The sequence below is a fragment of the Anolis carolinensis genome, chromosome 1, assembly GCF_035594765.1.
Source record: "Anolis carolinensis isolate JA03-04 chromosome 1, rAnoCar3.1.pri, whole genome shotgun sequence".
Classification (NCBI taxonomy): domain Eukaryota; kingdom Metazoa; phylum Chordata; class Lepidosauria; order Squamata; family Dactyloidae; genus Anolis; species Anolis carolinensis.
Genome location: NC_085841.1, coordinates 61,540,503 through 61,567,973, shown reverse-complemented (window position 1 = coordinate 61,567,973; position 27,471 = coordinate 61,540,503). Strand labels below are relative to the sequence as shown.

General features: G+C 39.7%; 1 protein-coding gene across 1 annotated transcript; it reads left to right on the top strand.

Annotated features, from left to right (window-relative positions):
* The first annotated feature begins 681 nt into the window (after positions 1 to 681).
* kcnk1 (potassium two pore domain channel subfamily K member 1) lies at positions 682 to 26,951 on the top strand. Its single transcript, XM_003215858.4, has 3 exons — positions 682 to 1,341; positions 19,666 to 20,061; positions 23,799 to 26,951. Exons 1-3 carry the CDS (start codon positions 987 to 989, stop codon positions 24,053 to 24,055), a joined length of 1,008 nt encoding a protein of 335 aa, XP_003215906.1. The 5' UTR covers positions 682 to 986; the 3' UTR covers positions 24,056 to 26,951.
* The last annotated feature ends 520 nt before the right edge of the window (positions 26,952 to 27,471 follow it).

The following is a 27,471-nucleotide window of genomic DNA, read 5'->3' as shown; positions in this document are numbered from 1 at the left end:
CGTGGCCAGTCCAGCGGAGTTGATGACGTAATAGGAGTATCGCTTCAATGCTGGTGGTCTTTGCTTCTTCCAGCACGGTGACATTTGTCCACCTGTCTTCTCAAGAGATTTGCAGGATTTTTCAGAGGCAACACTGATGGAATCACTCCAGGAGTTGAGTGTGATGTCTGTAGACTGTTCACGTTTCGCAGGCGTAGAACAGGGGAGGACAATGGCTTTATCAACAAGCCCCTTGGTATCTCTATGGATTTCCTGATCCTCAAACACTCTCTGCTTCATTCAGAAAAATGCTGCACTCGCAGAGCTCAGGCGGTGTTGTATTTCAGTGTCAATGTTGACTTTTGTGGAGAGGAGGCTGCCAAAGTAGCAGAAATGGTGTACATTTTCTAATGTTAACTCCATTAAGCTGTATTCCTGGCATTGCAGAGGGATTGGCTGGTGATAATATTTCTCACGACATTATATATTTCATGACATGGGTTTTCTATAAATGGTGCGGCCCAATTGTTGATTGGGTTTGCGGATGACGAGGACATCGCAGGGACTGTTTCCAAGCGCGTGTCGTGCGTCCCAGCTTGGATGTAGGGCTGTCTGTTGGGAACCTGGGCTCCTGCTGAGGCTGCAACGCGGCGGGTTTCCTCTTCCGCCTCCCTCCCTCCTCCCTTCCTGGCGCGGGAACCGGTTCGCCAGCCGATGCCTCTGACGCCAGGCCCGCCGCCGCTTACCTGAGCCGGGACGCCAGCCACGTGACCCCCCCCCCTTCCTCCTCCTCCTCCTCCTCCTCTTCTGGGCGCCTCAGAGCGAAACTGGCCCCAAGGAGGAAGCAGGCAAGCAAGCAGAAGATGACACGCCGGCGCTGAGGGGAACGAAGGCGGGAAGGAGGGAGAGGAGGCGGCTTGGTGGGGAGGCGCAGGTGGGGGTCCGCGGTGGCGGGGGGCGCGGGTCCGCGGGGCCCCTGGCCTTGTCCCGGGCCTTGGCGGGCGAGGATGCTGCAGTCGCTGGCGGGCAGCTCGTGCGTGCGGCTGGTGGAGCGGCGGCGCTCGGCCTGGTGCTTCGCGCTCCTGGTGCTGGGCTACCTGCTCTACCTGGTCTTCGGCGCCGTGGTCTTCTCCTCCGTGGAGCTGCCCTACGAGGACCTCCTCCGGCAGGAGCTGCGCAAGCTGAAGCGGCGCTTCGTGGAGGAGCACGCCTGCCTCTCCGAGCAGCAGCTGGAGGGCTTCCTGGCCCGCGTCCTCGAGGCCAGCAACTACGGCGTCTCCGTCCTCAGCAACGCCTCCGGCAACTGGAACTGGGACTTCACCTCCGCCCTCTTCTTCGCCAGCACCGTCCTCTCCACCACCGGTAAGGCCGGCCACGCCTCGGGGGGTTTCTTCCCCAGGCCCTGGTTTCTTCCAGAGTAGCAGCCCTGGGGGAATGGTCCCGAGGAGGGCGACTCAAATGGTCAAGGGTCTGGAGAACAAGCCCTAGGAGGAGCGGCTGGAAGAGCAGATCAAACTTAGCCTGCAGAAGAGGAGGCATGATGAAGGCCATGTGTCAATATGTGAGGGAAAATCATAGAGAGGAGGGAGCAAGCTTGTTTTCTGCTGCCCTGGAGGCTAGGGTCCTCATCATACTAGAGTTTGGACCCACTTTCAATCCGCTTTAGGGAGGGACCTTTAAACAGCTCAGCCAGACAGGTCCCGGGCCTCACCAAACTACAAGCCCCAGAATTTGAAGTGGATTCATGCCCTAATGCAGGCACGGTCAAAGTTTGGCCCTCCGGGTGTTTTGGACTTCAACTCCCACAATTCCTGGCCTCAGGCCCCTTCCTCCCCTCCCCTCAGCCGCTTAAGCGGCTGAGGGGGGAAAGGAAGGGGCCTGAGGCCAGGAATTGTGGGAGTTGAAGTCCAAAACACCTGAAGGACCAAACTTTGCCCATGCTTGCTCTAGTGTGATGAAGTCCTAAGACGCAGAACAGTGGTTTCAAACGACAGGAAAGGAGATTCCACCTGAACATTAGGAAGAACTTCCTCACGGTGAGAGCTGTTCAGCAGTGGAACTCTCTGCCATGGAATGTGGTGGAGACTTCTTCTTTGGAGGCTTTTAAGCAGAGGCTGGATGTCCATCTGTCGTGGGTGCTTTGAATGCAATTTCCTGTTCCTTGGCAGAATGGGGTTGGACTGGATGGTCCACGAAGTCTCTTCGAACTCTATGATTCTATGGTGTCTGTTGAAATTTCTGTTGAACAACCACCATGTCAGACTACACAGAGAAGCTATTGAAATCCACAAGCAGATGGACAATTCCAACAGGAAGGAGGAAACCTTGAAAATGAACAAAATCTGGCACCTAGTATTAAAAAACTCTAAAATCAGGACAATAAATAAAGAGCAACAACAACAACAACAACAAAAACCAGAGGAATTCCAGACAAGAATAAATCAGGGCCCAACAAAGGATTCCCCCAGGCAGGAAACAGCCAGGCTTTGAAGCTGCCAGACTATGTAATGCTAATCAAGCTGGCCAATTGCAACATTTACACCTGCCTTAAACAGACAAGAGTTCTTTCTCCCACCCTGAACATTCCACAGATATATAAACCTCTATTGTTTAGTTTCCAACAGACCTCACAACCCCCGAGGATGCCTGCCATAGATGTAGGTAAAATGCCAGGAAAGAATGCTTTTGGAACATACAACCTGGAAAACTCATAGCAACCCAGTGATTCCAGCCATGAAAGCCTTTAACAATATTGTTCCATCTAGAGTAGAACCCCAGTGGCCCCACCTCACAGGGGAATGGTTTTTTTCCAGGTTTAAAGCTGAAGGGGTCTCCCAAGGGGAAATAGTTTCTTCCAGGGTAGAAGCCAAAGAGATTCTCAGGGGAGAGGCCTGGAGGGGGGGGGGGGGTTCAAGCCAGGCTAGGTCCCTGAATCTCCAACCTTGTTCCAAGCCGACTCGCAGTGCCCCAATTGCTGGTGTTACCCCCTTCATCCCTTCTTCCAATGGATTCAAGCCTGAAGGCTCAGGAAAGGCAAAATGGGGCACAAGGTCTTGAATTTTGTGAGGTCTTGTGAGGCCTTGAATATTGCCGTCTACTCTGATATAAACTGCTTTGAGTCCCCCAAGGGGTGAGAAAAGCAGTATAGAAAGGTAACAAATAAATAAATCTAAGGCATAAAGCTACACTCAAGAAAGAGTCCTGCCAAGGACTTGCCTTCCAAAGCCTTGCTGGGCTCCCCCCCCCCCCCCCCGCCACCTTTGGCTTAAAGAGCAGACCGTTCTGTCCCTAGCAGTTTAAAGACTTAACACACAGTGACTCTGTGTTTTCACTGAAACAGAGGGGCCCTCTATACTATGGAATTATTGATGATGAAGTGCAGGTATGAGGAAACACACTACACAAAACTAGGTTGGATTCAGATCTGAGTTTACATTGGATTTTGTCCAATGATCTGATCAAGTAGACCTTTGCTTAAGCTGTAGATCAGGCCTGGGCACACTTGGGCCCTCCAGGTGTTTTGGACTTCAATTCCCACAATTCCTAACAGCCAGTAAGCTGACTGCAAACTGCAATTTTTGGGACTTGAAGTCGACAACACCTGGAGGGCTGAAGTTTGCCCATGCCTGCTGTAGACCCAGCTGAAAAGTTGGTCTCTGCGCAATGTTGGTAGTGTGTGCAAGTTCATAGTTGGTATCAGTAAGGACAGTTTAAATGTACAAATATGGAGGGATGACTGTCCTTGATTTCTGCTGTGTGTGATGTCCCGTGTAACATTCAAGGGTCTTTGCCACTCACTTCTGAATCACTCCTGCCACTCATGGCAAGAGTGAGCACCTAAATAAATAGTTTTATCATGGCCTATCTTGAAATGTACAGTGCAGTGTTGTGCATATTTACATAGAAAGGCAGCGGGATTGCTATATTTGAAGGGACTGCGAGATATGTGTTCCCAGTATTGCAGCCTGAAGCTTTTGTTCTACTAATGGTGGGATGACAACACTGTATCAAATTAAGAAGTAAATCCTAGGGGGGACATATTTAATTGGTTCAAATTAGTATGTATCTTAGAGTTGCAGAGCTGTTTTCAAAAAGGCATTGATATAGGAACATAAACGTTTTTCACTTGGTTCTGCTACCACTGGCTTCCATTTATATATTGGAAGGTCTCAATATGGAATCAGTTTTTAGCCTATAAATTAACTGCTTTGCCTTCCATTTGCCCTACATGGAGACATAGTAGTAAATGACAACAGAGCAACGGACAGAGCCTGTTTAGTTTAAATGTTATCGGTTTGCTTAACTGGCAGAACCGGAAAATTCAGAAGCCACAGTTTCCGCAGAGGGAGACCACAAGTTTTGTGAGTCTCCTCCAAAGGCTGAGAGAACCTCAAAGACCAATGAGAGAAGATGCAAACGTGCTGCTGTGTTTCCTTGCTCTCCAGCTAAGGTGACCTGATGAGGACATGGGTATCGTATTGCAAGCTGCAGTGGAAAAACCGATTGCTCATGATGTCTGTCTGAAGGGGAAAAGTACACCCATAACTAATTAATTGTATGCTTCCAGTTTAGGCAGCTTGTGTTTCTGTAGCTATTTTGTACTATGCTGTGACTCTTAGTGCTTTAAATAAACATTATTGCGTGATTTTCTCGGAAATCCTACATGGTCCAGAAAAGTTTAGATCACTCCATCCTGCACCTATACTTTCCCTTGCTCTTAATACTGATACTTTTCTTGACTAGAATATTGCCTTTTCATAATTTAGTAGTTCCACGAATCAAATGAAAACACTAGCCTCCTTTATGAAAGTATATTGTTGCAGTTTCTTCTCAGTGCTAATTTGTGGCAGCTGGAAATTACCATTGATACAAGGTTTCACTTTTGGATGGTGATACAGAACTATTTTCTACAGCAGTGGTTCTCAACCTGGGGTCCCCAGGTGTTTTTGGCCTACAACTCCCAGAAATCTCAGCCAGTTTACCAGCTGTTAGGATTTCTGGGAGTTGAAGGCCAAAAACATCTGGGGACCCCAGTTTGAGAACCACTGTCCTACTGCAATGCTTATTGTTTGGCACTTTCTCCATTTGATCAGTATATTTCTATGTGAAAGACTTATTGTCACATTGCAAGTCCAGCTTCACTAGGACTTGGCTTCATTTCTTGTGTTGTTTGTACCCCCATCCCCAAATATTATATTGTCTGAAGGATGTTAAGGATGAAAATCATGCAGAAAGAGGCATTCCCCATTCTACAACTGATCTTCACGACATCTCACATATGGATCAAACACTGCTGTGTGCTCCATATAAGAAAGAGGGCTGTGTTTGAGTTTCCAGTCCACCCAGAAAAGGGCTGTTGTAGCTTTAATAGACTTAAGAAGGAATTTAAGAAGGGGAGGGAGCCCTGATGGCGAAATGTGTTAAAGCACTGAGCTTCTGAACTTGCAGACCGAAAGGTCCAGGTTCAAACCCCGGGAGCGGCATGAGCGGCCGCTGTTACCTCCAGCTTCTGTCAGCCTAGCAGTTCGAAAACATGCAAATGTGAGTAGATCAATAGGTACCGCTCCAGCGGGAAGGTAACGGCACTCCATGCAATCATGCCAGCCACATGACCTTGGAAGTGTCTACGGACAACGCCGGCTCTTCGACTTAGAAATGGAGATGAGCACCAACCCCCAGAGTCAGACATGACTGGACTTAATGTCAGGGGAAACCTTTACTTTTACCTTAAGAAGGGGAGAGAAGGAAAAGTGTCTCTCTTTTCTGTCTCTCTAGCCCCAAAGCCTCATACTTTGTCATTTCTATCCCTAAACCTCTTCTCAGAAGCATCAGAAAGAAACTGATAGGGAAGAGAGTATGGGAATTGGAAGAGGAAAATAATTGCTCTGAATGACATTGGGGAAAAGAAGGAGTCATCTAATACTAATTACATTCCCCAGGTTTATTACAATTTTCTGTAGGTTTCAACTGTACTTTCTCCTCCCCCATCTTTGGCTGACACCTCAACATACTGTTATATCCTGGGATGCTCTCACGTGTTTCCTTAGTAATTTGGCATATTGAAATACCTTTTCATTTACAGTGTGTTCACATGCACACAAATAGTGATTTGTCCAAGGATTTAGAATCCATCATTTTAATTTTGAATGGCCCAGTTTCTTTTCAAAATGGATGGGCACCTGTTCTCCTCAACTGGCTATTAATGCAGATGATGATACGGATTGGTAATTGATGATTAATGATAATGATGATGCTAAAATACTTTACTTTAAAATATGCTGTACTGTAAACAGTCCCAAAGGCAATGTACTAAGAGCCGAGTTAAGAAAGTACAATTTTCCATTCAGGGATCACTGTAATGTAGTGTAGTGTAGTATAGTATTACATAGTAAAACAAAAGACCTTTGCCCTACACGCAGCTCAGTAGGCCTGCTCTTGAACAGAAATTGTTACCATGATTGCTCTGGTGCTGGGAAGCATCTTTTCAATCCCCAGTCAACAGACCTTCTCATGTCAGGAAGTCCTTAGTATATATACACCTCACAACCTCTGAGGCTGCCTGCCATAGATGTGGGTGAAACATCAGGAGAGAATGCTTCAGGAACATGGCCATACAGCCCAGAAAACACACAACAACCCAGTCCTTAGCATTCAAATGAAATGTACTGGGTTGCTGTGAGTTTTCCGGGCTGTATGGCCATGTTCCTGAAGCATTCTCCTGGCATTTCGCCCACATCTATGGCATGCATTCTCAGAGGATGTGAGGTCTGTTGGAAAATAGGCAAGTGAGGTGTATATATCTGTGGAATGTCCAGGGTGGGAGAAAGAACTCTTTTATGTTTGATTAGTATTGAAAAGCCTTGCAGCTTTAAAGCCTGGCTGATTCCTGCCTGGAGGAATCCTTTGTTGGGAAGTTTTAGCTGGCCCTGGTTTTTTCATGTCTGGAATTCCTCTGTTTTTTGACTGTCGCTCTTTATTGACTGTCATGATTTTAGAGTTTTTAAAATACTGGTAGCCAGATTTTGTTCATTTTCATGTTTTCCTCCTTTCTGTTGAAATTGTCTACCTGCTTGTCTCTTTAGTCTGACATGGTGGTTATTAGAGTGGTCCAACATTTCTGTGTTCTCAAATAATACACTCTTGTAAACAGCAACAAAAATGTACTCTTTTGTAAACAGCAACAAACAAAGCATCAGGGCCATTCAAATCACTGTAGCAAGACAAATTCAAGCAGTTTTCTAAAGGCAAGTGTAGGAAAAGATTATACCTTTGCCTTACATGCTGTTTTATTTAGCGGTTTTTGGCTATTATGCATTAATAGTTTAATAACCCTTTTTGGCAGAAAAACATTTCTATTGTTTGCCTGATTACTATGCGTTGTTAGAGGTCAAACTAATAAAGCAAAATGCTCAAATTAAAATTATTATCATAAGACTGAAAATATGCAGAACAGTGTCATTAGATTCAAAATTCATTTTTCACATCAGGATTGATGACAAGTACACTTTAAAAGAAATATTGGGGGGGAGTTTGGCATGGCTGGAATGAGAACTCTAATTAAACGTCCTGGGAAATGATTCATTGAAGCATTTTAACATGCTTTCTTTTCATGAACATGAGATGCTTTTAAAAGGCTGAGTCAGTAATCACAAAAGGCCCAGGTGGGAATGTTGACATTTGAATTATATTTGCTAAGCCTTTGTGTTGTTGTAGAAAATCCATCATTCTTGGAAAGTACATTATATATTCCATTATATTCCAGTGGCATTTAAAAACATGAATGTTCAGTCAGTTGGGTAAAATGGAGTTTTATTTCCTTCAAAAAGAAGTTTAGACAGCCTAGGAAAGAGAAGATTGATAGCTGAGAAGATAGCCATCTTCAAATATCCAAGAAAGATGGACAACAGCACCTCAATGAATTCAAATAACAAGAAAGAAGACTGATAATTAGGAAGAATTCCCTGACAGTAAAATCTTCTTGACGGTGTGATAGGCTGCACTTCATTTGAAGTTTTTTAAACAGAAGTAAAAATTCATAGATACTATCATTATAGAAAATAATCACATGCACATTAACACATTTTAAATATATTAAGTTAACTGCAACTGTAATTTGCCCAAATCATCACACCAATTTGGCAGGATTAATCCTTTGTAAAGATGATATCATTTTATATAAATACATTTTAATATGTATCTTTTATTGAACTACATTTTAATATGCAAGTTTATAAAATGTTTGCAATGTTTGTATATTTTAACTGTGCTGTGATCCATCTCGAGCCACCAGGAGAAGCAGGTAAGAAATGAATTATTATGTGTTGTCAAAAGGCTTTCCCAGCTGGAATCACAGGATTGCTGTGAGTTTTCCAGGCTGAATGGCCATTTTTCCAGAAGCATTCTCTCCTGACGTTTTGCCCATATCTATAGCGGGTATCCTCAGAGGTTGTGAGGTCTGTTGGAAACTAGGCAAGTGGGGTTGATATATCTGTGGAATGTCTAGGGTGGGAGAAAAAAAAGCCTCTTGTCTGCTTGACACAAGTGTGAATGTTTATTATTATTATCATATCTCAAATTGTCATGCATCTATATGGGAAGAACGCAATGCCTGCTTTAATTTCCCAATATAAGTTAATGAGAGGCGTGGAGGTTTGAAAATGCAAAAAAAAAATGTTTTGGATTCAAGGACTGATTGGATTAGGTTGGGTCATGTCCAAATGGGGCCACACACAATCAATGCCAAATCCAAATGACCAAGTGTAACCACGAGCAAATAACCTCATTGTTCTTTTTCCATCAGCAGACAAAGACCTTTGTACTTAGCCAAGCCTTTTCATCTTATCTTAATTCTGCTCCAAATGTTCTAGCTTTATGTTGTGATAGAACTGTTTTATTTTTTTTAAAAAAAACAACACATAATAGGAGTTTAGTTGTACTTTCTTTTAATAGATAAAGTAAAGAGCATGACATCATCATGTGGAGTTGCCTCATGTTGCCCTAGACAAAACAAATAGGTATGCCTAGACTTGGTAATAGAATGAATGAGATTTCATAAACTGAAACTGAATTCATACAGCATGGAGTTATTGTAAATTAGAGATGGATGGATTAGGAATTTGGTGTATATGTGGCATCAGTGGGAGTCTCCTCCCCTGAAACAGCAAGTGTGCATGGGTCCAACAATGCCATAAGATATTTAAGTGGCCTGATATACCTAACATCAGCATTAGTTTGTAATGGGTTATAGAATTTATTGACAAATGGGTGGAGTGAAGGCAAAATGCTTAATCTGTGTTTTAGTTTTAACAATCTTACTGGCTAGTTTCATTACAAAGAGTGTAGATCTAGTCAGGTCATAGTGATACATATATATAGAACACACAAGAAAGGGAAGTGCACTATTCTTGCCTTTGTCACTGTCTCCATCCGATCTCTCAAACCAATATCAATAGTTCTCTCCCTTAGAAAGGTACCTTTGGCATGAAAATGGCGATGGAAAGGAACGATACTAGTATACAGTTGCCATATTGTCTGGATAGTCACATTTTTCCTGATTCTTGGTGTGACACGGCATTCTCTCAATGTTTGTTTAGAACATCATTTGGCTTCTGAACTCTCTTCCTTTTTCAAAAAAGCAAGTTTTTGCCCCTTGTAGAAGACAAAGTATGTGCCAGAACATGAAGGCACTCTTGGTCAGTATCTTCTGGCATGAGGGAAGCAAAAGCAAGTGGTGGGTTAAATGGTATGCAAGAAGGAAGCAAGGGACACAATGTGGAAGACTGAGGTGAGGGAGCAAATAGGAGAGATGGGGAAGCTAGCAGTGGCATACAAAAAGGAAGTGAGGGACACAACACAAGGTTGCATGCTATAAGGGTGTGAGGTGAAGCAAAAGATAGAGAATGCAAGAAGCAAGCCACCACTATGCCACATTTTCTCTTCTATCAAGCAATACCTTTTAAAGCTTCCAAGAGAGATGCACTTGCAGATAAAACAGTAGGATCTGGTATCAACTCCTACAACACACAAAATAATATCTGCTCTTGAAGACTAACAAGTTTTATTTAGCGTAAGCTTTTGCAGACTGTAGCCCATTTCCTTAGATGCACAGAGAGTTTCCTAAGTTGGAAGATATTTGTCCACATGCTTGGTGTAGGAGGATGCAATTAGTGAGATGGGAGGGAATGGAAATGTAAAAAAAACCCAAAATATTTACCATAGTCTAAATTGCCATTGGCAAACAATAATTGGGAGGGATCATAGGTGTTCTACCACTGATGAAATGCTTATCAAGTGAGTTTGAAAGAAAAGTTCAAAAGGTGAAAGACAATTTCCAACTTATAATAAAGTAATTAATCTGGGATGAAATCTGACCCCACCTTTCTCCATTTCAGTTACTGCTGTTCCTCCCTATTTTTCTCTACATCCTGTGACTCAAATCGCAGTCATTCTATACAATATAACATTACTCTGTACAGTGGTCCTGCTGTACAAGATTCAATTATAGGATTCTGCATGGATACAAAAAACATGGATGATCATGCCCCATATTATTAAATAGTGGCAATGTGAACCTGCACATTTCAGTGTGTCTACATTCGCGTTGCTGCATTTTAAAAATCTGGCACGTGGCAATCAGTGATTGGTTGAAATCACAGATCTAAAAACCAATGGACCCAAAGGGCCTCTGTACTGGGTAATTTGAGAACAATTGTAAGTGTAACAAATCGTATGGGATAAATGCAACACTGCTTAATTTGCATGATTAGAATGAAAACTAGACTAATCTGGATAATTTTAATTTGCTGTTTTTGAGTTTGCAATGACTGTTCAAAACAGACTAAAGATGAGAAATAACATGTATACTTCATATTAGTGAAAATGTAATTCTATTTCAAGCTGGATCATTGTAATATGTGGATCTTGTGGAACAAAACATCATGGATGTTGAAAAAGAAATAGCAAACTCCTTCAATTCTTAGAATTCATATTTGTAATATCCAACAACTAATTATAAAAAGTATTTAATTATATGGCATATAAAGGAGTTAATTGCTGTGTACAACACAATATGTGATAATTACATGCAAATTAACAATCTGCTATTTCTTTAAGTGAGTAGTTTAGAGGTCCCAGTTGTACTAGTATTAATGTAAACTAAATAGTCATAATTTTCATGCTGTGTTGTACAAAGAAGTTTAATTTAGTTATTACTGTTTACATTGACATAACATTTTAGTCATTTCATTATTTCCCCCCTTATTTTGTAGTTGTACATGAACTACAGTGGGCTCTCATTATCCACTGGGGTTTGGTTCATAACCTTCCCACCTTTGCCACCCCATGGATATCAAAATCAGTAGATGCTCAAATCCCATGATATACAATGACATAGTAAGATGGGATCCATAATGTGAAATGGTAAACATCTCAAATTAGTGCTGGAGGTTTTTTCTAATTTTTTCAAGCTGTGGTTGGTTGATGCAGAACCCAACATACAGAGGGCCAAAATATAAGTACTGTACATCAAAATGAGGTAGTGACTTATATGTGGTGGTGACTATTATGCAATGAAATATGGTATGTTTTGCCAATACAACTCACTAGTAATGTATATTATGGAACTATTGCACATCCACAACATATTATGCATACATAAGCTCCTTTGTAAAGCCAGGTATTCAGAGGAAGATTTGAGTCTAAACCCTAAGAGATGCTGGTTATTAGCACCTAATAATAAAAGGAGAAAAATTTACATTACAATATTCTTGGGCCATATCTCTAAACTTTAATTTTTTTGCCCTAAAACTGCCACCAATAAGTTAATTGAAATATATAGAGAAAGGTTTATGGATTGAACTGCCATGATATCATAGTAAAAGTAAAGAATATCTAGGTTGCTTGTTGTGCCAACAGAACTATGCTATTTCATTTACATTTAAAAACCTCTAATCTAAATCAGGAGTCATAAGCATGTGGCCCTCCAGATCTTGTTGGACCTCAGTTTTCAGTATCCCTCACCTTTACCTATGCTGTCTAGGACTTCTGGGATTTGAAATCTAACAAAACATGGTTCTCCTCCCAAATGCTTGTCCCAATTATATTATTATTATTACTATTATTATTTATATCCCGCTTTATCTCTCCTGAAGGAAACTCAAAGCAGCTTATCATAAAAGCATTAGCATACAATTTAAAATATGTGAATATGGAAACATTAAAACAGAAATAGATATAAACAGCATTTTAAAATTCACAGTTAAAATCTATTTAAAACATATTCAAAACTAAAAACCACAGCAACCCCTGACATAATCTTAAAAATCTTTTTTTTTAATGCCTGTTTGAATAAAAAGATTTTAGCCTGCCGTCAGAAGGACAGCAAGGAGGGGTCCATTCTGGCTTCCCTCGGCAGGGAGTTCCAGAGTCATAGAGCAGTCCGTTCTCTCGTTCCCACCAATCGAGCTTGAGATGGAGGTGGGACTGAGAGAAGGGCCTCTCCTGAAGACCTCAGGGCCCGGGCAGGTTCATACAAGAAGATATGCTCAGCTGAATGGCCTAAACCGGAGCACTTTGAATTGTGTCTGGAAACAGACTGGCAGCAGTGGAGCTTCTGTAACAGATCTTTCAAATCAATATAAGTGATGATTTATCAATTTGTTGTTTTTAATGTATCTTCAGCTCTAGTCCATACCAACCCAGTTTCAACAGTTACAAGAATCTGCTCTAGCTTGGATCATCAGTTGGATTTAGGCCCATGTTAGCAGCTTAACAAGGGCTGTAGTCTGAATTCAACTACTGGTGGCAGCTAGTAACATTATTTTTAGCCAATGACTGATTTCTATACAAATTTTGGCATGAGCAAAGTGTAAAAAGCATTAATACTGCATAATGGTGAGAAAAGAAATCTTGAAACAGAGAGGAAGTTAAGAGGAGCTGAAATACTTCCAATAAAATATTCCATGGATAGGCATCCTACAGGAATCTACATGTTTATTGGACCATCAGCCTGGCCAATAGTGGGGAATGCTGAAATCTTGACTGCCTTGACTTATCCACCATGTAATACACTTAAAAGGGACTTGAGAGTGGAATAAGGGTGCAGAAGTATCCTTTGACTGAGGTCAAGGAAGCATCATAATTACTGTAAAATGTTATCTAGGACTAACTAGCAGTGGTCCCAATCTGGTTCTCTAGCTAGGTATTTGGGATGTCAGCTCCCAAAAACCCTTGCCAGCTTAACCAACTGTCAGGAATTCTAGGAACTAAAGTCCAAAACACTCAGAGGACTGAAGGTTGGGAACCACTAGACTAGAGGAACAGACAATGAAAATAATTTTGGAATCACAGAAACTTTGTATAATGCTCAGAAATAAAAATTTTGTTTTTATAAGAACACCATAGGCAGGAATTTTGTTGATGTTATACAGGATTGGTTGTATAACTTGTTATCATACAAATGAAACATTTAATAACAAAGCAAAGATTACTTCAAAATGCTGTACTTTTAAAACCATGGATAGTTTAATAGCCAGAGCAGTAAGCCCTGGTTTTAAGATTTGAAGATCATTCGAAACAACACAGTCTTAGCTGTCAGTTGGAAACTTAAAGGGAATGGAGAGAGTTTGCAGTCAAGGAAGAGAGGGAGTCTTGTGATGTGTACTCACCAAACTAACGCCACAAGGCAATGAGACATGCAACAAGGCCTTTACTGGGGATCTTTATTTTCAGGCAAGCTTGATATGGAAACAATATGTTAAAAGTACTGGCTGACATTTTGTTGAGGACTTGCATCAACGTAAGCGGCTATACATGTACGGGAAAGAGAACTGAGCATTTGAGCAACATCCTATTCACCAAAGGGTTTCCATTATATTAACACATAATTGTACCAAAAAGTACCTACAGAAATGGCAGGTGCACATTGCACCCTGAGCCATATCACTGTCTTTTGTACTCCTGGACTCTCTGGCTAGTGCCCTGTTACACATCTTCACAATTAACACCGTTTTGTTGGGGCTGTGCTACTTAGTTGCAGATGGGTGAAGTTACGTACCATTGACCATAATTCAGAATATCAGCTAGTGTCATTATTCATTGCCTTTAATTACATGTTAAATTGTTGCTGCTGTTGTGCACACGATGAACATTTTCTCCTTATTTCAAAAATGTTGAAGCTCAAAGAAGAGCTTGTCACAAATACATTTAGTACTTGTTAGTCATGAGTAGGGTGTAGCTTGATGCTCTTGAAAAACTACAACAACGAGTTAAGTGTCGTTGTTTTTTGGAGGATGGAGTAGTGGTTCTAAACTCTGTTCTCTTCTTCCCAACAATCTATGTACATTTATGCACTAATATATTTCAGGTTTTCTACCAACGAGGCTACACAGTGTCTTCTGGTTTTTTAAGATTCTTGGTTGATTAAATATATCAGTAGATGGCAATGTACGACTGTCAAGCTGTTGACCAAGTGTGGGTTGGTAACAGATGCCATAAAACCAGTGTCATAAGCCTGTTCTGGTTTAATTGCACCTGACATTTGTGATTCCTTGGCTGAATCACCATCCTGCCCAGGTGCTGCACTCAGCAGTCGCTATCTCCACAGCCAACAATCAGCACAGATGGTTAGGAATAAACAGTGTTTTTCAAGAGCTTGGATTAATTAGGATGAGCATTAAAAATGGATGCATATTTGTGAAAGCTGCAGCGGAGGATGAAAAAGCATAACATTAAACTCATCTTTCTGCCTCAAAGAGATACTTGACTTTTCATATTCTTTTATATTCTGCACTAGACAAGATAATTACTGCTAATTAACAACTTCATACTAGAACATCCATGCTATTTTAGTAAACTGTCAGAAGTAAAATCAAAATTGGGGCCTTGCAGTGGTTGGTCAAAGTGCAGGAATGTTTTCTAGAATCATCTGCAGAGTTTTCTTTTCTAAGTGTGTATTTGTCTGTTTATTTTTAGAATAGTAATAGTGTAGTATTGCTCCAAGCCCAGGCAGATACTATGGATTACAAACTAGAATAAACAATTCATCTTACAATCTATGTTGATTTTATAACCTGGCTATGTTGTTTTGTTTTGTTTTTTTTCTATATCAAGCTTGCCTGAAAATAAAGATCCCCTGTAAAGGCCTTGTTGCATGTCTCATTGCCTTGCGGCGTTAGTTTGGTGGGTACACACCACAACAGTGGTTCTCAAACTGTGGCTCCCCAGATGTTTTGGCCTTTAACTCCCAGAAATCCTAACAGCTGGTAAACTGGCTTGGATTTCTGGGAAGTGTAGGCCAAAGCACCTGGGAACCCACAGGAGAACCGCTAATCTAGATCCTGGTGTTGGTGATCCACCAAGGGGAACAAAGTTGTTCCCTTCGCATGGGTATACCTGAAGCAAGACTCAAATAGACCTAAGTAATCTATGTCATGTAGAAGTCCCTTGAGCTGGCATGCCACCATGTGCTATAGAACCTTGTCCAAGAAAAGTGTATCAGGAACTGGCTAGTCATTATTCAGTATAGCCAAATTCAGAAAGTGGGGGTTTTTTTTCCAGTGATGGCCTTATCACAATCTCTTTTATACAGGACTCTGCCTTGTTGAGGCGAGGCATGCATTAGTCCCTTTGCCCAATTAAACTACTTCATCATTAGCTTGTATGAATTGAAATGCACCCTATAAGACAGGATAAACAGGAGTCAACGTTACATACAAGTCTTCACAAGTACCCCTGATCTTGCTTACTTCAGAATACTTTTATACTCCTTGTAAATATGGATATAGTATCTGCTTGTTATTGATTCAGCAGTGCCAGGCAATATCCCTAGCTCATTAGTGAGAGCCTTACCCAAACAGCAGTTCTTGATTATTTGTTGTCTACCAAATAGGTAAACCAATAAATGTAGCCATTTGAAGCTGTCTCTCTGAAATACTCAAAGGGAACTTCAGAAGTCAAATCTGGCTTCTTCTATCCAGGTTATTAAATTTTGTTGTGCAGGAGCATATTTCTTTTCCCTGTATATGATTTTCAATGTTGGAAAGCCAAGTCAACCTTGTTGAAAAGCATGTTATGTTTTCGAAGAATTTATTTTGATTTACCATAGTGCACTTGTATTATTTTCAATTCTGATATTCAGAAACCAGATTAATACATTTTAACATCTTTTTACTGGATTCTGAACCCCCTTTCTGCTTTCCTGTTTTTGGAAAATATATATTGAAATGAATAAGAGTTAATTCCTGAGAGAATTAAGCCTGACTTAAAAATAAAGCCCTGTATTGAAGATGCTTTCATTATGTGCTCAGAAAACCAAAACTGCATAGCTATACATTCATTTTCATTGGACAACTTATAAAACTGAGCTCCTAAATTTGAAGAAAGGTGAAACTTTACTGGCATGTACATAAAGTGCTGGATAATTTTTGTACAATTTAATTTCTGTAAATTAAAGGCTGCCTCACAACCTCTGAGGATGCCTGCCATAGATGTGGGCAAAACATCAAGAGAGAATGCTTATGGAATATGGCCATATAGCCCGGAAAACTCATAACAATCCAGTGATTCCAGCCTTGAAACACATCAATAAATCTGGGTTAGAAGAAAATTCACTGAGAGGAAAAAAAACAATTTGTGTTGCTTTTGCTGTAAATATTCTGCATCCACTATTTAGTTATGTGTGCCTAAGTCATTGTAGGTCAGTGGTTCTCAACATGTGGGTTCCCAGGTGTTTTGGCCTAGAACTCCCAGAAATCCCAGCCAGTTTACCAGCTGTTAGGATTTCTGGGAGTTAAAGGCCAAAATATCTGGGGACCCACAGGTTGTAGGTGATCACCTTTCCTGGCCCAGTCATCTCAGCCCTCTTTAAGAGCCAAAGCTGGATTAGGCAAAGCAGGGTCATTCAGCTTCCAATGAAGTTGCAAAAAGGATGCTTAAACCTTCTCCTCCTCACCATTAAGGTTGCAACAAAGATTTGTAAGAGGGGTTATGCCTCTTGATTGTTGCAACCTTGCTTACTGGTGGCAAAGTGGAAATGTTACCCGTCTTATGTCCTGATCAGAAGCTGAGCAACCTCCTGCACTCAGTCCAGCCCATGGCTCTTGATGTCAGGATCACCATAACAGCTGGGGACTGGCTGCTTCGGTTCTCTGCCATAAAGAAGTGAGGTAGGGGGAAGGGAATTAGGAATTGCAGTTACCAGACTGTGGACACAGTGTTTGGTCATTAGAAGGCAGATGGGAATTGGACTGTTCTTTACAGGGTGTTTTAAGTGGGGAATCCTTTAGAGCAGTTATTCAGTAATTGTGGAAAGACAGAATAAATCAGTTGCCTTGAGCGAACTGTTGTTGAGAGCTTGATTCCAATTCTAAGAACCTCCAGAATCTTACACTTAAGGTGGCTGGTGCAGTATGATTTAAGACCACATAGTCTTATTGAATATGGAACAGTTATGTGTATGTAACTATAGGTTATGAATCTGTAACTGAAATACTGGATGCCTGGCACTAATAATAAGTAGCATTAAAATATGTATTACTCTACCTTATTTCAAATCCATAATAATCCTTCATCAGGCACATTTGCAATAACATATACAAATAACTGTTATAAAATTAAATATGTGTCTAGGTATAAATTATTTGGCCTCCTCCCAATTGTTAGTCCTAATTTTACAATTATATCTAATTATATCTATGGAATTAATGGGAATATAAGGTTCACATTAATTCAGTAGTCTGCTTTACTAACTGCAATTACAGATAAATTCAAAGTTAAACTGCTGTTCATTATGAACTTAGAAGCCAGATATCACTAAACACAAAACATATTCTGAAGTTGTCTATTGATTTCTCTGTAATTTTTTTTTAAAAAATAGTTAAATCCTTTAATATTAACACTCAAAGACCTGAATGCATGGTTTTATGACACCTGAAGAATAAATGTAGATTTGGCTTGAAATCACCCACGTCAACATTCAAATCTCTCACTAACTCAGTAGAAAAAGGAAAATGACAACTTGCAGCAAGTTGTCTGTATTTGTGAGAGAAATTTTACCGTTTTTATTGCTTGCAATATTATGGAGGCAGAATATTGTAAGAGACACAGAAAGCAATTAACTGTTGACAGTGTCCATTTCCATTATTGGAGGAGAGCCTCTGCTGTCTGTGTTCCAAGGTTGTTGAAGGTCAGGCGATGTACGTTTATTTTGTCAATAATTTGGATTTTTTATTCCTATGCAGGCTTAGTGCACTGCTTTGCCCAGGGGCCTGTAATGGCATTAAAAGTGCATGTGTTCAGGTGGGATTGTTAAACAGATATTCACATTATATAGGGTGTTTCAAAAAGATGGACCTGATTTGAAATTTAAGTAACAGTGAAGATAAACCAGTCATGGGCAAACTTTGGCCCTCCAAGTGTTTTGGACTTCAACTTCGGCTGTTAGAGATGGTGGGAGTTGGAGTCCAAAACACCTTGAGGGCTGAAGTTTGCCCATGCCTGAGCTAAATTGTAGAATTAATACATGTTGACACCACTTGAACTGCCAAGACTCAATGCTGAGTTGTAGTTTGGTGAGGTCTTTGCCAGAGAAGACTCAAAGCCATGGAAAACTACAACTGCCATAATTCTATAGCATTGAGTCATGGCAGTTGGGAGTTGTGTCAAACTGTGTTAATTCTACAGTGTAGATGCACTTTAAGACTAGTAAATTTCCACTTTAGCACCTTGGATTTCTTTCTTCTGCTACCTAGGGCTTGGTGATATCAGAGCGCAAGAATATACCTGTTTTATACCAGTTTCCCAACAGCAATTAAATGAAGGGGGAAATAAGTCCTTGAGATTTCATCAAAGTTAAACTGCAGTTAATTATGAACTTGGGAGCCAGATATCACTAAACATTGTAAAAAGGTTTTACAGCCTTAATTCAAAACACAAAAAGAAAGTACTTAAATAGAACATGACTTGTTGTGCAGTTACTTATGCTATTCTTCTGAGTTTTTAGGGAAAACAAATGAATAGAACGTGTCCTTCCAAATGTACTATGTCAACTTGTAGGCGCTTGAGTGATTGCGTATATGCCTATAGGACTCACAATCAAATGCCTCAAATAGTCTGGGCTTTAGAAATAGGTTATCCTTTGGAATCGTGATTGGACACTCCAAATACAGGAGCAATCATTTGATGCTGGTGCTTAATAGTCAGAACTTTACAATATGAAAGAAAAAATCTTAGGAGAAAACTAAAGAAAGATAGTGGAAGTAGAAATTACAGTTGGCTGCCCTCACTTGGAAGATGCTATTAAGAGCAAGAAAGGACAAAATGTATTGCTTGCAGAAATGGTTAAGAAACTCAAATCCAATTCATATTTGGGATTATCTATATATGGTTTAAAGTGAAAAATTGCCCACATCTCCTAGCAACAGAAAAATGTTGAATCGAATATTAAGAAAAGGTTCTCCTATATTTTTCATATTATTCTCTGACACACATGAATATTTCTTTAAAAAAATACAGGTCATGGCATAAAATGGCATTAATAGTGTTAAAAGCAGTTCAAACTTGACTATAAATTCATACAGTCAGCCATGTTGGACTGGGCTCTTGTCTTAAAATAGACAAAAAAATTTCTCTTAGAAACCTATTCCTTCCCTCCAAGTCTCACTCCTTTTTAATTTCTTGTTTATTTCATAGGTTATGGTCACACGGTGCCTTTGTCTGATGGGGGGAAGGCCTTCTGCATCATCTATTCTGTCATCGGCATCCCCTTCACGTTGCTCTTCCTGACAGCAGTGGTGCAGCGCATTATAGTCTATGTCACCAGGCGGCCTGTGCTGTACTTCCATATTCGCTGGGGTTTCTCGAAGCAGATAGTTGCCATCATCCATGCAGTGATCCTGGGCTTTCTTACTGTCTCCTGCTTCTTCTTAATCCCAGCTGCAATATTTTCTGGCCTTGAAGACGACTGGAACTTCCTGGAATCTTTTTACTTTTGCTTCATTTCTCTGAGCACCATTGGCCTTGGCGACTACGTTCCAGGAGAAGGTTATAATCAAAAGTTCAGAGAGCTGTATAAAATAGGAATAACATGTAAGTATCAAAGTTATCAGTACCAAAAAAAATTAAAATAACATCAAAGCTGCATTTTGTTTACATTTTGGAAATGGTTGCCAAATTCCTCTTGTGTGTGTGCTTTTTAGAAAAAGCATGGAATTAATACGTTATTTCATGTATAATTCCGAAATTCTATTTATGTGTGAAGTTACAATTTTTTTTTCATTCTGGTGGAGTCAGTATCAAGTACTAGCCTATTCCAGATCACAGCTTTAAAGTAATTTTCCCCTTCTATAGATTTTCTGTCACCAATTCAATAATAATAAATCCAGCATGACCAGGTCATTTAGTGTTATTTGTAGTGGCTATTAGCTTGTATCTTGTGACTTGTTAGATTTTGCTCAACTGTGATTCTCATCAGTCTTAGCCAGCATAGCCATTGCTGAGGAATGATGGGATATGCAGTCCAACAATATTCAAGTAAGTCATTTAAGGCCCATATACTGAAGAATTCAGAGTAAACACCAGGTTACTTGGTCTCAGATAATATTATTTATTTATTTATTTATTTAGGCAAATATTTCTATCCACCTTTTAGCTGAATATCTTAGACTGACATACAATAAAAATGATCAAATAAATTCAAAATAATAAAAATAATATCAATAATTACAATAGCTTTGAAAATATAAAACCTATTAAACTACATATTAACAAATTAAGAGACAGATTAAACGTTGAAAATGAAGTTGTGTACTCAGGAGAAATTTGGTAAAATCTGTTGAGTCTCAAAAACTTGTATAAATAACTATGTTTTTACCTGGTGCTTACAACAACAAAAACTGGTGCTAATTAGGCTTCCACCATAGAGAAAGTTTTCTCCCATGCCCTCACAGAGCATATTGCTCTGACTGATGGCACACAGAAGAGGACAGTTCCAAGCTAGGTTTGTTTTGGAGAAGGTGGATAGCCAGATCCTGAGTCTCATTGACAACCCCAGCTACATGAGACCTGTTTAATGTTAAGCTAACAGTTAGGTAAATCTTGATTTCATGAGTTTATAATTGGGATTCCCAATAGAATTCAGGCAATTTTTTCATTCTTTCAGGCTGACCAATGATATGGGATTTTAAGTGGAGAACCTAGTGCCACTAAATGGAATAACAGAATTAAGTTTTTATGGGAGTTTTGACAAGGTTAAACAAATCTAAAGAAGCTACTATATCGACAGTTACTTACTGTTTATTTAAATAGGATGTTGAAATATGGAGAGACTGTATTTCTGAATGTCAGGTGCTAGAATCTTAACAGCTTTAAATCCAGGTTTCCTGCAGGCATTTAGTTTTACATTGTAAAATGCAGAATTTCAGACTAGATGGGCCATTCATCTGATCCTGCAAAGCTGCTCTGACAATGTTGTGGTTCATCAATTGGTTGAAAACGCCACATGCACAACTATCCTTCTTCTGCCTCACTGTCTCAGGCAGTGCAGTCCTAAGTCAAAAATGTACCAAAACTATTGGGGTTAAAATGAGATGCAAATTTCTGCTACTGATAGAAATGCTTTTCTGGCAGCACCTGCTTCTGCCAGCTCACGTCAGAGGTCTGCCGACAAAGCAGTCTGCTGGCAGAGCTACTGTGCTTCTAAGAAATGCTAACAGAAGAGCAAAAAAGAAGGTACAAGGAAGGAGGAAACTGGTTTACATTAATCTAAAGCTCCTCAAACCAAGGGATACAGCCACAGTGCTTGCATAAATCTGGGGAAGGGAGAGGATAGAAGTTATTTTCTGAACCACTAGATTGAGCAAGATTTGGATTCTTCAGGTTGACCTGTGTTGGCTCAACTGGCCATTGGGCATCTTTGTGATTTGCATTGTATTGGCGTTAGGAACCTTCTTTATTCTTCTTTTTGTTCTCTTTGGTCATGGTTAAAACAGATCCACCACCAGGATCATGAAATTTCTGGTCCTTCTTACCAGCATCTTCAAACTCCTTCTGGCTTATTTTCAATAGTAGCTTGCTCCCTCTGCTGGCATCAGCCTAATAGATAATATAAACATTAAGTATCTATGCAGAAGCAAACCCCAAGCAGAGTTTTTCTTTTAAATGAAAAGTAACTTAGAGAGCAAGCATGCTTTAGTGCAGGGGTCCTCAAACTTTTAAAGCAGAGGGCCGGTCCACAATCCTTCAGACTGTGGAGGGGCCGAATTATCATTTGAAAAAAAAAAACGAACAAATTCCTATGCACAGTGCACATATCTTATTTGTAGTGCAAAACAACAACAATAACAATGAAAGACCAATACAATATTTAAAAATGAAAATAATTTTAACCAACATAAACCTATCAGGATTTCAATAGGAAGTGTGGGCCTGCTTCTGGCCAATGAGATAGTCAGGTTAATTAGGATTGTTGTTGTTGTTGTTGTGTGTCTTCAAGTCATTTCAGACTCTGGGCGAGCCTAAGTCTAACATTATTTATTTATTCATTTACTGCATTTATTTACTACATGTATATCCTGCCCGTCTCATCCCAAAGGGGACTCAGAGCAGCTGTATGTACATACAATATAATATATTATTAGCATAGCACAATATTAGCATTATATATTACTATATTGAACTATACCACTATACTGTAATATTATATGTAATATACAATTAATATTATTATATGGTATTATTATTAGTATTATATTGTATGAAATAATATTATTATCAATATCATATGTATATACAATATATTATATTATTAAAACTGATATAAAAATATTATATTATAAATGAGGGCAGGGGCCAGGTAAATGACCTTGGAGGGCCGCATCCGGCCCCCGGGCCTTAGTTTGGGGACCCCTGCTTTAGTGCATTGAACATTGGACTATGAAGACCAGAGTTTGAATTCCTGCTCAGCCAGGAAAACCCACTGAGTGACCTTGGACAAAACACATCCTCTAACCTCAGAGAAAGGCAAAAACAACCCCTGAACAAATCTTGCCAAGAAAAACTTTCACCTTAGGGTTGCCATAGGTCATAAACACCTTGGAGGCACACAACAGCAACAAACTTTAAAAGTTTACAATGTTGAATAGAAGAAAAGTGGGAGAAGGATACTCTTTTGTTTCCCTAGCTTCTCTTTGGTTTCCATTCAGATTATTCCTCATGAGTTGATTTTCCACAGAGGACTCCGAGCATATGCCTATAAGGTCAAAGAGACTGTTGGGAGAAAGGATAGATTTTATCTTTCACCATTCCTCCAGTCAAATTCATCTTTGCACTCAGTTTTGCCTATTATGTAATTTGCATTCCTTTACCAGGAAGGCTTTTCAACAAGCCCTACAAACATATCAAAGTGAGCAATTGCAGTTTCATATGTAGGAAACATGATAGTCAGTTGCATGTATCTTGTAAATCTATCTAGTGTAGAAGCAATCATTTTAAAAATTACCTGTTTCAAATCCCTGATTAGGTATGAAACATGCTAGTTGACTTTGAATACATCACTAAGTTTTTAACATCTTTGGAGAAGAAGAAATGGAAGAAATTTTAAACCAAAACCTTGTATTACACATAGTAATTGTATAATAATTTAAAGATTATACAGTACTTCAATTTGCGTAAACACACATCTATCTTTTATACATATAGCTCAAAGGTGGATTTCTGTACAGTATAATTAGCCATTAACTCAAAGCATTTAACCCATTTCCAGTTAAGAGTGCTGCCACACAGATTTTACTCACTAATATTTCAAGCCTATTTTTATTCCTTCTTAGGTTATCTGTTGCTGGGCCTCATTGCAATGCTGGTGGTTCTTGAGACTTTCTGTGAACTTCGTGAACTCAAAAAGTTTAGGAAGATGTTTTATGTGAAGAAAGACAAGGAAGAGGACCAAGTACATATAGTAGAACATGATCAGCTTTCCTTCTCTTCCATTTCAGACCAGGCAGCTTCCATGAAGGAAGATCAGAAAGTCAATGAACCTTTTGTGACTCCTCAACCTGCAGTTAATTGTGATGGCTGTATAAATTAAACATGGACATCTGTTCTAATATCTACAGTGCACTTAACATTCTTGCAGTTAGAACTAGCAACATTAATGAAACTATAGTGGCAGGAAAGCTATGCTATATTATCAATAATTCATTTTTCTGGAATGTTTTAAGGTATGTGGGACAAACAGTTTTCTTTAGCCAGCTCTAGATTCTAGGAACATGGTGCAGATGGGGACTCCTGGATTCATCATATGACATGGAAAATAACTTGGTAAGACTAAAGGACAACTACCAGTTCTCTAATTCAGGGGTTCTCTGTTTGAGATGGATACTTTTGGACTTCTTAGACGATGTCACGGGTGTCATCACGTAGTCGCAGAAATGTTTGGGTGCTATGATGACCTAAGCACCAATTTCTTGGCAAGGATTGCTTATGAACCTAAAAGGCCAGTAAGTCACTCAAGAATTTGCAAAGGTGGGGTGGGAGTTCCAAACCCAAAACCACTTGTTTGAACCTACAGGTGTCTTCCTCTTTTTTCAGGATTTCCCCCTAACTCTCTTTATTGCTCTCTGAAGTGCGAACACCACAAAATCCTTTCAACTCTCATTACAAATACACAAGTTCCAGCTCTATTCAACTGGGATTCTCAACATTGTGAAGTATTGTGGATATTATATTGTACTTCGGATACTCTTTGTCAAGATAAAGTGATCAGGGGCAGAAATGGGGCATGCGTATCTAGCTCAAATACCAAGACCCTCATTTGGTAAAGTGTGTACCTTTCTCTTTCAGAGTCACACCTGCGTCATGATAGATCTTTCTCCTCTAAACCCATTCTTTATTTCCTTACACATGTAATTGCCTGCAAGGACTCTACATTTGGATTTTTCTGTCACACTCCCTTCCCTATCATACTCAACCATCCAATCCCATCTGTGTAGCTGTATTGTCTAGCTTCTCTTCACTTCCATTTCTCTGTAGTTTTCTCCAACTTTCCCCAGGTAGCCAGGTAGCCATCCCCTCAAGCAGGCAGTATTCTGTCTCTTAACAAGCTAGTGTAAAAAAAAAAAGCAAAATATATATCCGCAGTTTTCCTCCATATTCATTCCCCTTCATCATTTCAATAAATATCATGGCAAACAGTATAAAGATGCTGGGTGGTTATGAGTGGCATGTTTTTCAGCACTCTGGTAAACAAAAATATTTTCTTTAAAAAAAATAAATAAGGAAGGGCTGGTGAATTTTGCAAGCACAACGGGGACTGTCAGCAGACACATTGCTCCCCATGGACACCAGGCTGGGGAGCTCAGTCGTTGGTTCATCATCTCCCTCCAAAGCATATGTTTCTAGTTGACAAATGAGAATGGCAAGTGTTACATCTGGTTTGGGTACATAAAAGGAAAGTGGAGTCTTCTTTAAAAAATCATGTTTCCATGCAGTGTTGAGATGGGAGGGTGGCTTGTTGAGACAACAGCTGCACAAGAAAAGCAGGAATAGACTCTTGACAGCTCTCCATCTGTGAGTTCACTCAAGTATAAGAGAGTGTGCTGTTGGTTGTGCCTATTCCTGTACCATATAGAAGCTAAAATCCTGACCAAGTGCATTGTTTCAGTTCTGGGTAGCTTTTTTAATTGTGATTCTGGAGCTCAGCCGCCCCCTTCAGTTTCTGGCTTAGTAAGGATAATGACAAACAGGTATTGTAAGATGTGATGGAATGTATTGTGAAGACCCATTTGCTCAGTGCCAAATGCACTGTGATTGTATTTGTGATGTCACTCATTAAATATATTCCTATTTAGTAGGCATTACTGAGCAAGAATTCTATAGCTGGGTGCTTTCCTTCCAGCCTTAAAAAACAATAAAAGGGTGTTTTACAACTGATTTCAATTGATATATAGGATCAGGGACCCATAAACACCAGCATATACAACACTGCAGGCACAACATAGGGGAAAGCCATCTTCCTAAGCATTTACCCACAACCTTTTGGCTCCAATGTTACCCATAGGCATTGATTCACAAACCATTTGTTGTCAAGTGGTTTCAGAATTATGGTCCTATCTGTTAAAAGAAGTAGTAATTGAGCCAAATACTAAAATATCTAGATTTCTATGAGAAGACAAAAATACTTGAAACTGTATCATCTAAAACTCTGTATATTAATTTAGTCAATAACTAGTGTTTGTTAATAGATTTTATACCTTTATTAGGAAATTTGACTTTCTTGACAAATGTGCTTTAAAATTTATGTGAGCTGAAATTTATATTTTAAGAAAACAACTCAGAGATGCTTCACAAATTTGACTTGGGTTATAGTGTATTTGCATGTTCTCATCAAAGTGGGTATTTTTGTACTGCTTATGTTGGTTCTGTTTACAATGTTTAACCTTCATTTGTGTACATAAATATATGAATATATTTATATACTGTATATATGTTCTAGATGATCAGAATGTAACTGTCTAAGAGATTTAAAATCTAAAAGACTTTATCCACAGATTCATCTCTGTAGAAATGAATTAATTCAAACTGTGGCAATGAAAACGCAGACTTAAATCCTGACCAAATGAATGTGGGAAGGTAAGTAGTATGGTTGCAATGTTAAGATTCTTCTTTTTAAATAGGTGCAGCTTCCTCATCTTCATTATGCTACTCCCTAGTAGCTTGATTGCTGTAGCCTTCACTGTGTACTGTATCATATAGGATTTTGTTTTTCAGACAAGATATATCGAAGCGTGACGCCTGTGAACAGGTACAACTTGCATAATTGCAGAGCATTGTTACATGTGCGTGTGTTTTTTAAAAACATGTTAAATTGCAAGGAGAATGGATATTAAAAGCACAGAACTAAAAGACAAACTGAACACCATGTTGTGCTGTATATTAGCAATCAGCATTTCAGACTTAAATAAAGTGTGACTACTTGTCCTTTATTCCTGCGTTGTTCAACTGCACGTATTCATAGCAATCTAGAAGTATTGAAGGGAAGCAAATCGCTTTCCATGAACTGCTGTGCTCTAGGATGCTTCACTCTTCTAAATAGATCAGCAGAACTAGTACTGCTGATGACCTTTTGATGCAAAACCATTGGTCTTTCTTCATGAAACTCTTCACTAACTGATGACAAAAGATTTTGTAGGGAGGGTAAATAGATAACAAGTATAATAATCAACTGGAAAGCAATAGAAGGATAAGCCACAGCTATAGTGAATGCTAGAAAAGTGATGGCAGTGGTGGCGGCAGCAATAAAAGCTTGGGTTGCTGTGCGTTTTCCAGGCTGCATGGCCATGTTCCAAAAGCATTCTCTTCTGACGTTTTGCCCACATCTATGGCAGGCATCCTCAGAGGTTATGAGGTCTGTTGGAAACTAGGCAAGTGGGGTTTACATATCTGTGGACTTGCAGACAATATGCAAGTGTTTCAGGAGCTGTCTTTGTACAGTCAACCCACCAC

What these genes read in the sequence shown, in the direction of transcription:
- kcnk1 (XM_003215858.4), top strand. Translation starts at nt 987, where the DNA reads ATGCTGCAGTCGCTGGCGGGCAGCTCGTGCGTGCGGCTGGTGGAGCGG. An exon ending in CACCGTCCTCTCCACCACCG is followed by an intron (nt 1,342 to 19,665) that starts GTAAGGCCGGCC and finishes TTTATTTCATAG; the next exon opens with GTTATGGTCACACGGTGCCT. An exon ending in GTATAAAATAGGAATAACAT is followed by an intron (nt 20,062 to 23,798) that starts GTAAGTATCAAA and finishes ATTCCTTCTTAG; the next exon opens with GTTATCTGTTGCTGGGCCTC.